Below are 15,314 nucleotides of genomic sequence, written 5' to 3' on the forward strand. Positions count from 1 at the left end.
GAAATAATGTAGAAGTGAAGTTAATTTTCCTTACTTTGCTCTCAGACATCCATTTTACATCCATTACACTTTATGTGTAATAATTAATTTCCCAGATTTGATCTTCCTGTTCATTTCAAGCCAGTTCTTCCATTTTTAATATTTCCTTCAGAGAAGTGAAATGGCAGGCATATTATATAAATAACTTTCTGATATGTTACTACAACTGTTTGAGCAATGCCTTTCTTGAAAGAGAGTTCATTAGCAAATGAGCAGTTCCTGACTATAATGTAAAGCATCATTTCATGTGGAAGGACAAGCCTGAGCCGTTTCTCCAATTGTTCCATTGAGGGAACAGTTCTTGGCTTAAAGCATGACTGGGGCTATAAAATTAAAATCAAAATAATTGAAATATAAAGTAGATCTCTTACTAACTCTCAAACTGGGATTACGAGGGCTCTATTCTGAAAAGGTTACAGTGATCAAAAATGAACAGAGATGGCTCTACCCACTTTTTTGTATAAGTGTTAAGTCTCCAAGACTTAATACTTACCATCTGATGAACATTTAAGAAACTGTAGTCCTAGAGACAAGGCACAAAAAGCATCTGCAGCTTTGTTAAAAGGGCTGTTGCAATGTGGTGCCATCCATTTCAAGCAACTGCCAACTTTGATCTCATCTTTACTTAGATAACCATACCTTAATATTCCATAATTGTGTATTATCCCCCCTCAAGTAATGTCTTTGTTAAATTTATTTTGTTTCAGCATTGTACGGCTTTTACAGCACATCACCTAGCAGTGATTTCAATTTATGTGACCAAGTAGAATAAAGCACTGAACAAGTTAGGAGGTTCATAAACACTTTTCAATTGGCTTTTAACAGCCAGCCAGAGCAGAACTGCATGCAGATCTATTAAATTCAGCAGAATTACACAGATACGCATCTGTTGAAAACCTAATGCAAACTTCATCCTATGCTTCAAGCAGGTACTGTCCTCTAAATTAAGAGAGGAAACCTTTAGCTGCAGGGAAGGACAAAGAGGTAGAAGGCTTCAAGCCATGATACAGTAGGTCCAGACTTCCAGGGCATTCAGTCTGGTTCATCTCATCAGGACCAAAATAATCTACTTTAAAGGGTTAAACACCTGGATGACTCTAAATGATCATAATATCTGGATTTACCTACAGCCTAAGAAAAAGTCCTCCAAGTGTGGACCTCACAACCACTTGAAAGAGCACGGGTATTTCTGCAGTAGAAGAATGGATGTGGGGAGTCTTCAGAAGGTCACCTCTATTTTCTCCTCGGAGAATGTTTAAAAGATTCTGAAAAACAGAGAAGTTGTGTAGCGTGCTTATCCAGGGGGCTTATTATATTGTATTAGCAGTTACTCATCACATTTAATTAAGATTCCTTTTTAGCTGATGTGAAACATTATTAGCTCCATTCATCCCGTATCAGTAAAAAGGAATAATAATGAATGTGATCCTAACAGGAGATGATAGGAAGCTGCTAATGTGACATACATATTGTGGAAGGGAAAGAGGGCTGTGACTGCCAGAGTCTGTTTTGAGGCCTGCGATGTCTTCAGTTTTACAGCCCCTTCCTGTGGAAGGTATTAAGGTAACACACCTTTTTTAGGGCAGGTTGTTGGCTAACAGCCGTACCGGTGAGAATAAAAATAGACATTGGTTAGTATTTAGTTAATTAGCTTTTGCAGAAGTTTGCAGAGGTTCAGTGATAAAATAGTCAGAGTAGGTCAGCTAAAGGATTTTGTAGGTCTAAATTAATTTTATTTACCTGTATGGTGTAGTTTACTTTTAAAATGAAGAAATCCCTTGAGGATAACAAAACCAAATTAAACTAGACAGTAATAGTACCCTTTCTTCCCCTTTATGGTCCAGATAGAGAAAAGGCCAGTTTCAGCTTTCATCCATAAAATACCAGTAAAATTATCCCTTTATTTGTGATCAGAGCCAGAGGGAGCCAGGGAACAGGTTCCAGCTCTGAAGTTCAGAGCACGAGGCCACCTTCAAACTCCGAGAGACAAGGCACTGCATTTTCCACTCTCTGAAGCTTTGTGTGTCTTTTGAGAGGAAGATCCAAGCAGAAAGCTTCACACTAGGCATCTGGCCTGGAGATTACAATGGTTTGGGCTGCTGGGGTGGGAGCCATATACAAGAGGAATGGTTGAAGCCTGTCAGCTAAACATAGATGATGGAGAAAGAAAAAAAAGTTATCTTTTAAGACCATTTCTTAGGTGTCCATGATCCTTTACTATGCTATCCTTTCTAAGTGGTGAAGCTCACACATTCATTCATGTTTAAAATAGATACCTCTGAAAGTACTGAAATAAATGTGTCCCTTTTTCTTTCACTACCACTTCAAGCATCCAATTAGTTGGTTAAAATTAGGTTCTGCTTCGAAGGACTAAAATTGATGCTTCAAGTTTCCATGGTTACTGTCTTTCTATTAATTGTGCTCAGTTAAAAAGTGGGGATTCTCTTTTGCCTACCAGCACTGGCTTTTGGCAGCCATGCTGGGCTCTTTCCTCTTTATGTACCAGCAGTAATATGGACTGTGCTAAGCTAAGCTTACCTGCAGAAGGTTTTCACAGCTGTAGAGACTGGTACTTGTTAACAGTTTTGTTGAGGGTAAGCAGAAGGGACTGAATTCAACTGAATTCTCTTAGGAGTGTTCAGTCTCCAAGGTGGGCACAAATGAAAAACAAGCTAGTCCTGTCCAGGAGATCCAAGGCTAGGAGAACATCTAATCCTGCCTTCTGTCTTCTCTTCAGGTAACCTGAAATCCCTGATCTGAAATGTTCCTTCTTTGGGGAATCAAGCACAGCCAGCCATTGAGATGGGGGCTGAGGCAGAAGGTGGCTGTAGTGGCTGTAGACAGGAGTCCAGGCTGCTCACCCCATAGAAGCCGAGTGGCCTCCAGTGGCAGGAGGCAACCGGATGGATAGCGCATCTGTGCTCTTGGCCTCGATTCAATAGCTCATCTGGCAGAGAGCAAGGGGAGGGGGGGTTGGCTGTCTGCAGAATACTGTTAGGGGCTGCAGCAGCAGCCAGGAAATGCTTCCCTCTTTTCACCTTCACAGCAGGATTTATGATGGTCTGTGAGCCTGTAGTCTTTCACATAAAAGTGCTTATATGTAAGAATTAAATTATTTTTTATTTAAATCTGACAGAACGCAGTAACCAGGATTGGCTTTCCATAAGACAGACTAAGCAATGCACAGATCTCTTCCTGTCCTCCTGACATTTGGAGCTTTCTCTTCTGCAATGACTTTTGCTCTCTCTGCAATATTTCATGTCTTTATATAACAGAGGCAGTACCCACACACAGCCAGTCAGCCGAAAGCGGTTAGAATGCCAGCTCCCTCCTGATCACATCCAGAGGAAGATTTGAGCCACAAATCAGGCATCCCAGTTTTTAAAGATTTGTGCCAAAGTCCACATTTATGGGATGTGTCACCTAGCAGTCCTAAAATCAGCCCTCAGCAGGGGCCTGGGTAGCAGTTTGCCGCTCCAGTCGATTCAGTTTAGGACATTTAATGAGGCCACATAGCACCTGGTTTGACCTGAAGGCAAAGAAAAGCCTTTTCTTTGGTGGAGGTGGGGCAGGTGGCAGCGAGGCCAACCCACCGCAGGTCCTCGGGGGAACACTGTTGCCAGCCGCTGCCCACACCACCTCTCCCATCCCAGGTACTGAGGGGCACAGCAGTCCCCCCAACACCAAGTCCAGTTTTCCTGCACTATTCTCTGCCCTTTGCCTTACTGTTTGCATTAAAACAAGGGCAGAATGGCTGATACTGTAGCTCCCCACACTGTATTTACAATGCATTTATAGGATTAAAATCATCTGGGGCTTTTTTTTGGGGGGGCTGTTTTCAACTCTGAACTCTTAAAAATGGTCACTGTGGGCCTGCAGACATGGTGAAATTCCCTAATAAAAATCTATCTACCTTATATTGCAGGAGTAGTCTCTCCCTAACAACCTCTGCATGCAACACAAACATTCATACGCTGCATCCCCCAGAGTCCTGTATCCAATTAGAGCTGGAAAGATGATTATGGAGCATCCTGGATGTGTGCGCATGGTGTCTCAGTGATGCAGCAGATTAGTCCTCAGTTTGGTGAGGAAAAGGTTAAAGCTTGTGCTGAGCAAGTACCAATAAGTGCTTTCCAAGACAAATTCTACCGGTGGGAGCAGGACTGGGCACAAGTACAGCACTAGAAGAATATTACCTGAGAAGGTTGATGTTTTTGGGGGAGGAAGAGCTTCTTTTAGTGAAAAGAGAGTTAGAGGAGCTTGGTGCCGCAGACACTGAGCTCTGTTTGCTTCTTCAGCAGCTGCAAGGAGCCATTTACCCTGCGTTGTGCTCCGGCTGCAGCAGGCTGTGGTAGCAAGCAAATCAATTTTTGCTTTCACATATCTCAGAATATGCTGGCAGAGCTATTTGGTAGCTGAGACAATTGCTTTAATACACAGCCATGTGAGGTTGTTTCTTATAATGAGATAGATGATCTCTATTTAAACTCAATTTCTGTGTCAGCATGGACAGTAACCTGAGACTGAGCTGGAAGTGACCTCCGTGCCCACCCCCTGCTTTGTATCTGGATGTTGGAGCAGTGGGGGGTTAGGGATCTCCCACAACATATGTGCTATAATTACCCCGTTTAATGTTACTGAATTTAAATCCAAGCAATGGATTAAAGCTACAGGCTCCTTGGTGGGGAGAAGTTTTCATTTTGTTCATTCCTCCTGTCTGTGAATCATTAGTGCAGAACCGGTCAATCAGACGGAAGGGCAGAGAGTGAGAATGATTTTTTTTTTTTTCTTTAAGACTCCAAATTGACATAGTCCTTAAAGATGGTTGGAATTGTTTGGCAAACTGATAGTTAAAATGGTTCAACTTTGTTCTGACTGAATCATTTCTCCGTCTTTCAGATCAGTATCTGTCATTTTATCATGCTGATGATGGGTTTTTATTTGCTTTCTTTGTCGTGTTGTTGGTTGTGGTTTTGGGGTTTTTTTGTTTGTTTTTCAAAAAAAAAGATTAAATGGGCATTTTAATCCCAAAAAGGCTTAGGGATGATCAGTGAAGCCAGAATGTCCGCAGAGATCCTCCAAATGACAGAGAGAGGGTTTTTCAGTGCACACTGTTTGCATTTGATGTGCTGTTTTGGAATCAGTGCAGAATGTCAGACTCTTTATAACAGTGAATATTCATTAAGCTTGCCGGAGGCAGAAGCTGCAGTCAGTACAGCATCGGTGGAGGAGGCAGGGAAGAGAGAAATCAGGTTAATGATTAGCTTTCTCTGCAATTTGCTTCCTGCTTATTGCCTGATCTCAGTTTTAAATAAATTCATTTCATTAATATGTTTTGCTACTCTGATCTGTGGACAGAAGGGTCTGTGATTAACGATGGGATATTCCTAGGCTCATGGTGGCTTTAGTCGGCATGTTCTGGTGTCTAGAAAAAAAACCATTGAAAAAGATTTCCTTTAAACTTAATAATAATAGCTGGTTTGATTGAAAGCTTTTATCTAAATGAACTCCTGAATCCATGAGCCACCAAATTTTTAAGGACAGGGACAAAGTGGTGAGTGGGGAGGGGTGGAACACAGTGAAAGCAAGCTGCTGTCTTGGCTGAGCATGTCACAGTCAAAAATGTCTCTGTAGGGCGACAGAGCTGCACAGAAATGCTTTCCTCTTCTCCCCCGTGAGCGGGGGCACATCTGTTCCAACACGAGTTAGCCGCCTTCTGACAAGGGTTCTTGAAGGAAGCAGCAGAGGCATAGGAGGTAGAGACGATATACATGACACTTGGAATATATGGCCAGCTCGCATTATGGGAAGTGAGCACCACCTGTTCCTAGTAAACACCAGATTGGAGCTGTGGGGCTTATACAGAGACAGGAAAAAAAACACGTGGCCTCCCCAAAGGAGAGAAAAATGTCAGTGAGAGAGAAACTGCAGTCTTAGCCCAGACCTGATGGGATATCAGTTTGTGGGCTGAGTGATGACATGTTCTGTGTGCAGACATTTTGCCCCAAATTTAGAAGACATCTCAATTTCAGACTGTTTTTAGCCGTCACTCAGCATTTCAACTTTGTTCCACTCACATATCAGCTTGGATGGTTTTACATGTTGATGAAAGCCAACCCTTCAATTCACAAATGCAGCCTCTGAAAAGACAGCACTGTAAATCTCAGTGACAGACCTGTACTTTGCAGCTTTGCAGCAGAGTATCACTCAAGACCTAAACTGTACTGGTGTTATTACTGTCATAACTAAAATGTGGCCTTTTGAGGGGTGGAAATGGTGCAACCTTAACATGGCTGAGCTTTCTCAGCATTTCTGAGCAGAAGACGCCAATGCCTGCCTAAATGAAAATTCCACGAAGGGATTAGGGCTGAGAAAGTGGCCTCATCTTGCAAATAGTTGTACAGGATTTTTGTGGCTGTCACTATTAAAGAGATTAGTTTCAAACTTCTTTTTTTTTAAGTACTCTGGCACGGTGATTAGTACAACATCCCCCAAGCCATGATGCTGTTTATTTTGCTCCTGAGGGTGGAATTCAGCTCCTTTTGCACTAGCCACCCAAAAGTTAGCTGTCTAGTTTAAATTGGCTCTCTGGGCTTTTCCTGTAGTCAAAGAAGCAAAGCTGATACAGCTCCAGCAGAGAGAGGAGAGGAACAGAGAAAATTCAGTGCCTCTAAAAACAAGCGTTTAATCTAGGTGGGTTGAACTGCCTTCTGAGGTGTCTGTCTCTCGTTATAGACTGTAGCAAGAACTAAATCAGACAGTTTAGATTGGATGCCTACTTTTTTGGTGGCTGAATTTAGAAAAGGGATACCTTACTCTGTGGATGACATCTAAGGAAAAAAATTTAGGTGCCTACAGTTACTACAAGCTAAATTTTAGGGACCCTGTTCCTTGCAGTAGATGCCTGGGCTCCCTGCGCAGAGCACAGGGAGAGTTAGGTACCTCTGAAAAACCTGTGCGCCGAGATCAGGATTGCCCGGAGCACGCGCGCGAGAAGCTCTGTGCTCAGCGAGGTGACACAGCTCACCTGCAACCTGCTCCCTTTCTGGAATCTTGGAGCCTGTGACATCCACATGACACTTTCTATTTGACAACGTGTAGGAAATCAGGTGGTTTCAGAGCAATTGGGACTTGTTGAACTAGTGCCTGTTGACTGGGATTTGTACGTTTTTCAAGTCCTGTGGGAGGTAGAGGGCTACAGCATACGACCCTTAAACGCCTCTGGAAAAGAAAAAAGTAGCTAGGCACCGTACCCTACTGCTTCAAGCTTTCAGATAGGTGATTTTAGGATGTGGGATTTTTTTGTATGTAAATCTGCCTGTGCATTTCAGACAACAGTCACTGGATAGAAAAAGAAGTATTTTGAAAGACAACCCAGAAGTCCTTTCTTCCCAACTAAATAGATGATCTTCTCGACTGCAGAGTCTCTGTTGCTCAAGGTTCCATTTAAAGTCTACTGAGACACTTGTATTTTGGTGAGCGTACGAGGAAATGGAAGGGGTGAAAAGTTCATCTCCCATTTTAGCATGCAGACACACAGGCGAAGAAGCATCAGGAGCCGCGGGTGCAGCCTAGATTTTGGGTTCTGCTGCATGCATGCATTTTAAAAATAAATCATTTGGTCATTGAACATGAAGACTGCTGTATTCCTTGAGAATAAAGCGAAGGGGCAGTCTCCAAAGTAATCCCTTGAGTTACACCAGGAAATGGCCAGACTCTCTGCTTTTATGTAGAAACTCTGGCAAAACCCCCGTGTAGCTGTAGGAAGAAGAGAAGTGTAATGTTTTAAATTAAGTGTTACAAATACAGCTGGCAGATTTGCTTTATTTAGATTTTCCTCTAAGTTTAATAAACAACTTTAAAGCATTCAGTAAGACCCAGAAAATATACAAGAGAAGTACAGCTAATCCTGTTAAATGTAAAATAGCATCTAAGTGGAAAGTTTTTATTGTTAAATTCCTGCTGATAAGAAACAGAAGAGATGTTTAAGGAAGCTTTGAAAACTAGGTGGTAAGTGACATTTATCCTTGGTCTGAAATGCCTAAACATGGAACATTGTTAATACAGCTGAACTGTCACCTTCCAGCCTGCCAATAGGGATAAACACGCATGTTATCGGGTAAATCTCACACAAGGGAAATTTCCTGAGGAGACTGTGGAAGCCCCACTCATGGGAAGTGGTGGCTATTAACTCATTAAGTTCTGCCTGTCTCTGGCTTTTTGTATGTGAGCTCTCCACACAGCTGCAAAGATAATTAGTTTCCTTTGGCTTAGTGAGTATTAAGGAGTATTAAAATGCGTAGTCTGTACGGACAACAAACATATTCAGGGGCTGGGAAAAAAACACACAGAAATGCAAGCAAACCCCCTTTGTCTTTAGCTTGACAGAATCCTGATCCCAGGGTAGATATGATGTTGTGGTTGGACACATTATGTCAGATGGCTTTGTGATAAATGTTACTGACTTCATCTGGTGAGTGGATTTGTCTAGGCAGAACCAGATTAAAGGGTCAGTATCCTGTTCTGAATTAGATTTCAATAATGCAGACGTGTATGTGCACCCTGTTAGACTGGCAAGAGTTTTCACGCAAGGAAAAAGCGATGCTGTACCTTAAGGATAGCCTCTGTTCTTGCACGGTACTGTATTTGTGTGGTAAAATGGATAATACAAAGTCACTGTCATTGTCTCATGTCCTGTCTTCAGTCTGATATGGTCACGTCAGAATGGCACGACCACACACCATGTTATTTCAGATGTGCTGTGGTGGCACTGCGATCCATAGAGTGTTGTAACCCTGTACGCTTCCAAAGCAGTTTTGGGACTATTGACTACCACAGGGCTCTCCCCAGCCAGAGCAAGGATGGTTCAAAAATGATTTGAGGTCACCTTTAAGCTGTTTTTTTCCTGCCAGGAACAAGAAAAGAGCATTGGGTCCCAGCCAATGTTGTTTGGAATTAATGTTGCATGGGCTTGTTGGGAAGGAGAAAGGATTTATTTGTCAAACAGGGCTTAATTTACTATGTACAATATGAAAGCTCACATTTTTGTATTGCTGGAGAAAGAGAATTGATTAATAATTTGGAAAAAGGCCAACAGACACAACATTCACCTTTGTAATTTATCATCTCAAAGAAACAAAAGCGATATGAAACGTACCTGACCAAAATATTTTATTAAGCAGAAATGAAATCTGGGTCATATTAATGCATTTTGTATGAAAGGGCTTGCTAGGACATTGCTATTACCAACAACAAACATGTAAAAAATCTGAAGCTGACAGTTAAGACCGTAGGAAATTTACAGAAAAGCTACAACTGATGAAATAGAGGAACTTCCACATTAATTATAACTTAAAAAAAGATATTTGAGACTAGGGAGGTTAAGGTCGCTAAAACAACTTCAGCAGTTCCTGGAAAGAACATAAACTCAAAGTCAAAACTTCTTCATCATTAAATACAGTCTTAGGGGAAAAAGAAGTGCACAGGCTCTTCTAATTCTTGGTTAAACATCACATTGTAAAAGCAGTCATATCATCTCCTTTACCAAGATTCCACGTGCCGAACCTATTACACAGATGGTCTCAGAGACAGTTCGGATGTGTCATGTATGCACATTTCTTTGGCTCTGTAACATGGACGTACTGCATCAGTATGGAAAAGCTTAAAAGGAGTCATGCTTTCCAGTGGTGGTTGGTTTGCTGCCAGGCAAGAGAAAGCTTGTCAAGCAGCAAAATGTGTTCTTTAGCTTTTGAACCAGGAAAGCCTTATGTCTGCATGCATGACATACATTTTATTTCATAAAATAGAAAATTGTACGAACAACATTACAGAAGATGAAGAATCATAAAAGAATAAGAAGTACAGGAGATGCTGTTCATTTCAGGAGATGGCTGCTAAGCAAATAAAATATTCTTCATTACTACTACAGGGGTACAGAGCAGTCAGTAGCTGAGGTTTACTGAACAGCATCTTCTGGTCTGGCAAAACATTGGAGATCTTCCTCTAGATTGTCTGCTTTGTTTCCTCTTTTTACCCTCTTTCACCAACGGGACACCTAGGATTTTTGTTTCTTCTCCTCCTTTCTGTGCCCTTGCCTCCTCTTCCAAGGGATATGGAGTCTCTGTCAGCTGGTTTTCCCACCCTTCCTTGTAGCAATGCAGATCCCACCTCCTTCTTTCCCTGAACATCTTCACCTGTTCAGCTCTGATGCAGAATACAATGATGTTGAGACTTAATCAGATCAGTGGTATTGGCGTTGCAAGAATTTGTATGTGGCTAGGAGTGTTACAAGTGTGACAGGTCCTATGTTTGTGATACTGCACTTCTAGAGTGTGGGTAAGAATGTTTTCATCAGATTTGAGAGCTTTAGCATCAATGCATAAGCGTTGAGCTTTCCCCTGATCACAATCCCTTAAACACTTAAAATGATACACTAAAATGAATATGCTCTTCCTATTAAAAATTGGGAGTTATGTAAATTACAAAGAATTTTCAAAGTTTAAGAAAAAAGAAAACAGCCAGGTTTTAAGACTTTCTCTCATAGAAGAACCTGATTTGTGTTGCATCTCATTATGCTAGAAAATTGTCCTTGTCAGGACAACATACATAAACATTTCAATCTGATTAGCTCAATCTTGGTAAAATCATGGAAATAAAATTAAAAACTTGCTTCATACTGCAAGCCTGAAGCTGGGAACAGAACTTCACTTTATATTTGCCTATATGAAATATTGTGATCTACCATTCTACCATATCAATTCAAAGAACCAAGAGTTAGTCACCAGTCTGCTGTTTTTCATCCTTTATGTTGTGATCTTACGATAGGAAAAAAGAAACATAATAGTGAGGACTTTCCCGGTTTGAGAACTCACTGCAGTATTATTTACTTGTGAACCATTCTTCACAGCTTACCACAAATTTGGCACCAGCCCTTTCCAATTTCCCATTTTGCTTAGAAGTTCATAGTTTAGAAAAACTTTACAAGAGTTCTCTTACAAAAGTCACCCTGTTTCCTGGCAAAAGGGAACAGGTTGTTAGAGCCTCACTTGGAAGACGACTATGACTATTTCTGAGGTCAGATTCTGCACCCTGATTGAAGGAGTCCTGTGGTATCTCTACCCAGGCAATTCAGTTCACTCCTGGTTTTGCTCTAGGGCTGTGCCTGCTGATCAGCCACGATGCATGCATACATACATATATACATACATACATACTTAAATGCTAGTTGGCTCTCAGATTCCTCTCTGGGATGCATCAACTCATTCCCTCCATGACAAATCCTGGACACAGCTGACAGGATGGTTTGCTAAGATATTCAGCATGGATGTGCATACTGCCAAGGCTGACTCCCCCTGCCCTGGACACTCCTCTAACCCTATCCCAAAAGACTTGGCACCCTCAAACATACCCTTGTGCCATGCAATACACGTGCTTGTGTTATATGCTATAAAACACTACAGTGGGCTGCATCACAGTGATCTCTTATTCCAAGCACTTCAAATTCCAAAGAAACATAGAGAACAATTGTATTTCAAGGCACAACATGGGATCCAGAGCATGTTGGGCCCAGCAGTACGTGGAGTGACTCAGTGCATACTAGCATTGAGCAGCCCGGATGAGAACCAGTCGATAACACCCAGAGGAGCAGCCAGGCAACCAAGAGTCAGTGGAGAGCCAGGCTAAAGCTATAGCTTTCAAATAGGAAGTTGATATTCACTGAGTGCTTGTATTTAATGATGCTTTAAGCTTTTCTTGCTGTTTTGACTTTTTCAGAACCTGAGGCGGGAGAGGTGTCCCCCCCAGTGGGAGCTGGTGTGAACAGCAACAGCTGGACCTTTAAATTTGGACCGGGCAATTCCAAACAAGGTGGTCCTGGTGAGTTGCCAGACAAATTCATTATCCCAGGATCTCCTGCAATCATCTCCATCCGGCAGGAGCCACCAAACAGCCAAATTGACAAAAGTGACTTCATAACCTTTGGCAAGAAGGAAGAGACGAAGAAAAAGAAGAAAAAGAAGAAGGGAAACAAGACTCAGGAGAAAAAAGAAAAGGGCAACAGCACCACTGAGAACAGTGACCAGTGAGGGGTTTATACTGAAAGAACCCACTTAGCCAGTTTTTGTAATAATGGCAGATTTCTCCTATGTAGCAACTCCCAACTTCTTCCTACTGTTAACAAATTTCCTGTATGTACAGACTTGAGAAAATCAGCAGGAAATTCACAGTGTCTGTCTAAATTGCTTAACAGGTTTTGTCTTAAAAGCTTTATTAAGTCTGGTGTTAACTCTTTTTCTCCACTCTGGCTTGTTTTCAGAATCTAAAAAGCAGACACAAGTTTCCTTTCTCCTACGCCGAAAAGGAGAATCTTCACAGTACAGCCAGTGAGAGGTTGGACTCTCTGCACTGTGGTTCCTGTGCTCCTGTCTTGATGACACTTACAGGACAGGTTTAAAAGTTTTAATGTTGTGCACCCTCTATCTGATTGGAAATATTTGTGTGCAGATGTCAGCTAGGTGATATGAGATCAGATTATAAAATGCAAGAAGAGCTGGTAAATATGCAACAGAGGAAACACCTAATGAACACAAATGTTCAAAGATGTTCAGGCTGGGGAGGAAATGTCTGAAAGGAGATGACCAGACTTTTCAAATCTTGATAAGTCACTGTGTGGGAATACTGAGTCCTATACATGACGTATTCTACACACTCCTGCAAATAAAACCTCACATTTACAGCTCTTTAAGATACCATAAATTTTATCTCTTACCAAGCAAGCCATTGGGAAAATTGTCCCTTAAAGCCCTGGATTACCCTGGCCAGGCTAGCCCTCAGAGTGCCAGAAGGGCTGGGCTGACATCCCAGGAATGTAACGGACTGTGATGCTCTGTGTCCCTATTTCCACTCTAACATTATTTTGCACATTATGTCTCTGAAAAGGTCAGAGTTTTTCCACGACACTTATGCAAAAGAGAGAAAAAAGAAACGTTAACTATGCTATTTGTTATTTGAGATATTTATTTATAAAGAAATATAGCTGTAAATGTTAAAGAAATATGATGCCCTTTAACCCAAACAGAAGTCAATCTAGAGCCATTATAAATTACAATTGCTGCTATTAAAGTGCTTTAGAAAAATTGCCTGAAACATCTGTATTATATCGGCCACTTGCCAATAACAGCTTTATTCTGTCGGGTGACTTGGGGGCTGCCTCTTGCATGTATTAATAAATACAAGAATATCTTTTCTTTTTTTTTTGCATTAATCTGCACTTTGAATACACCTTTGCAAAGAAACTGTCCTAATGTGAAAAAGCAGAAGCAAACTCCTCACACAAATGGATTTACTGACCTGCTAGCTCTGTGCAGTACCTTGGTGTTACCTCCCACACAACCTTTTCTGATTTTAGTTTTACTTTTCTATGAGATTATGAATTTCTGACCCTACTAACACTCCTTATGTAAAATTCAAGTACTGTATGTATGCTGTATGCTCTTATAAGAATCCTGAAATATTTATTCTGTGCTTGTGTATGTGAATGTCAATGCAACTATTATTAGAGTGGACTTTAAGCTTTACTGTTGAATGTAAATCCATTATTTCTTTTTTGTACACTTGTGAAAAAGTGAAGTAGTGTTAATTTTTTAAGCCACTGTTGATTATCAGTTTTTTGTGTATGAAACACAAGTAAAATATCTTTCTTAAATCAAGCTATGCATGCATTTTGGGATTTATTGGTAAGAATCTGTGAAGCTAAAGCTCTGTGAATTACTAAACCTAAGGGTATAAGTGGAGCACTGAATGTGGTTGGGGATGTTGCTATAAAACCAATACATGTATTTTTAAATAGAATATAGCTGATGAGGGAATTCCAAGGAGCTTTCTACATTATTGTACATTCACAGAGTAAAGCTCAAGTGTCATATTAATTGGAACTGTGTAAGAAACTACATAGCTTTAAAATTTCTAACAGGCCCTTTAATCTAGGATCAAAGAGAACAACTGGATTTCTTGAGACATGTCTTGGATGTTTTAAGTTTCCAAACTGCTGACGGTTCAGAATAGGACAATTCCTATTCATTTTTAAGAACCCGCAGCAAATCTTAAAACATCACAGAAGGTAAAGCTCTAATAAAAGAATTCATATCTCAAAGGATGAACCACCAATGGCCTCGTGCTCTATTTAGAGTTTTCTTTTGCTACCAGTCTTTTTTACTGGCAATGGAAAAGATGCTACTTGAGAAAGAGAATCCTTTAAAGGCTACCCAAGAGAAAAAAAACTTAAGATTTGGGGAGGGAGCTGTTCTTTTATGCAACTGTGCTATGCAAGTACACTTAGACTTATTTTTTTATTTGATGACTCATCCAACAGTTCCCAAAATGTTCATAAACCGGAGTTGCAGTGGTAACTTAAACACACAGAAGGATACTGTTGTTTTGCACTCATCATAAAGTAGTTCTCCTCAATGCCTCTGGCAAAAATCCAGCATAAAGTTTTAATTCTTACAGGAATCTTTAACATTTGATTATTTTTAGATTTTAATTGAATATTTTTTTTTTCTTTTGACTGCTTGCATTTTCCTCTATACAGGCCAATTTGATTTATTCATTTTTCATCAGTGGTCATACACAGCTGGTTTTCCAAGGCTTGCTTCTATCACAATGAACCAAGAGCTGCAGTATGTCTCTGATTTGCCTGTTTTAACACAAAATTACATTTGCCAATGCTGGCTTTGTTGCAGGTGCTTACTGCAGGAGGACTGTACACTTGCATGATGTGGTAGACAAAACAGAATATCTGAAGATAAGCATTCCAGGGTGGAGGTCTGATAGAACAGAGACAAAACTCTCAGAGGAGAGGAGATGCTCTTGCTGGAATTGTTTAAAAAGAGGCTGGATTGCACCAGTGGAATATACATTACACAGATTCACTGTGTTTTCAGAAGACTGAATCGGGCACCTCACCAGATTTTTAAAATATTTTTCCATATTTGAACCCTCTAGTACAACTGGAATGCTGAGATGTCTTAAGTGAAATTTGGCCATTTCAATACTAGTATACAAATTATACCATTGACATCCTTGATTTTGAATGTCCTGAAGGAGAAGAAACCCTTGGCATGAAGAATTTTTGGAGAACCGGGGTGGGGTGGGGTGGGGTGGGGTGGGGCGGGGGGAGAATTTGCACATTCTGCCGCAGTTTTGAGAGTTACTATTTAAATACCAGACAATAATGGGAATTGAGGATCAGAGGTGGTGGCCAAGACAAACAAGAATCA

General features: G+C 40.9%; 1 protein-coding gene across 1 annotated transcript in view; it reads left to right on the top strand.

The window, feature by feature from the left end:
- The window catches only part of PCDHAC2 (protocadherin alpha subfamily C, 2), a 49,871-nt gene extending 36,126 nt beyond the window's left edge, over nucleotides 1-13,745 (top strand). Inside the window, exon 4 of the mRNA XM_075163856.1 lies at nucleotides 11,820-13,745. Coding sequence (XP_075019957.1) covers nucleotides 11,820-12,122 — 303 coding nt within the window. The 3' untranslated portion in view covers nucleotides 12,123-13,745. The remainder of the gene's footprint in view (nucleotides 1-11,819) is intronic.
- Nucleotides 13,746-15,314: the final 1,569 nt, after the last annotated feature.

The sequence above is a fragment of the Calonectris borealis genome, chromosome 15 (genome assembly GCF_964195595.1).
Source record: "Calonectris borealis chromosome 15, bCalBor7.hap1.2, whole genome shotgun sequence".
In the NCBI taxonomy this organism is placed as follows: domain Eukaryota; kingdom Metazoa; phylum Chordata; class Aves; order Procellariiformes; family Procellariidae; genus Calonectris; species Calonectris borealis.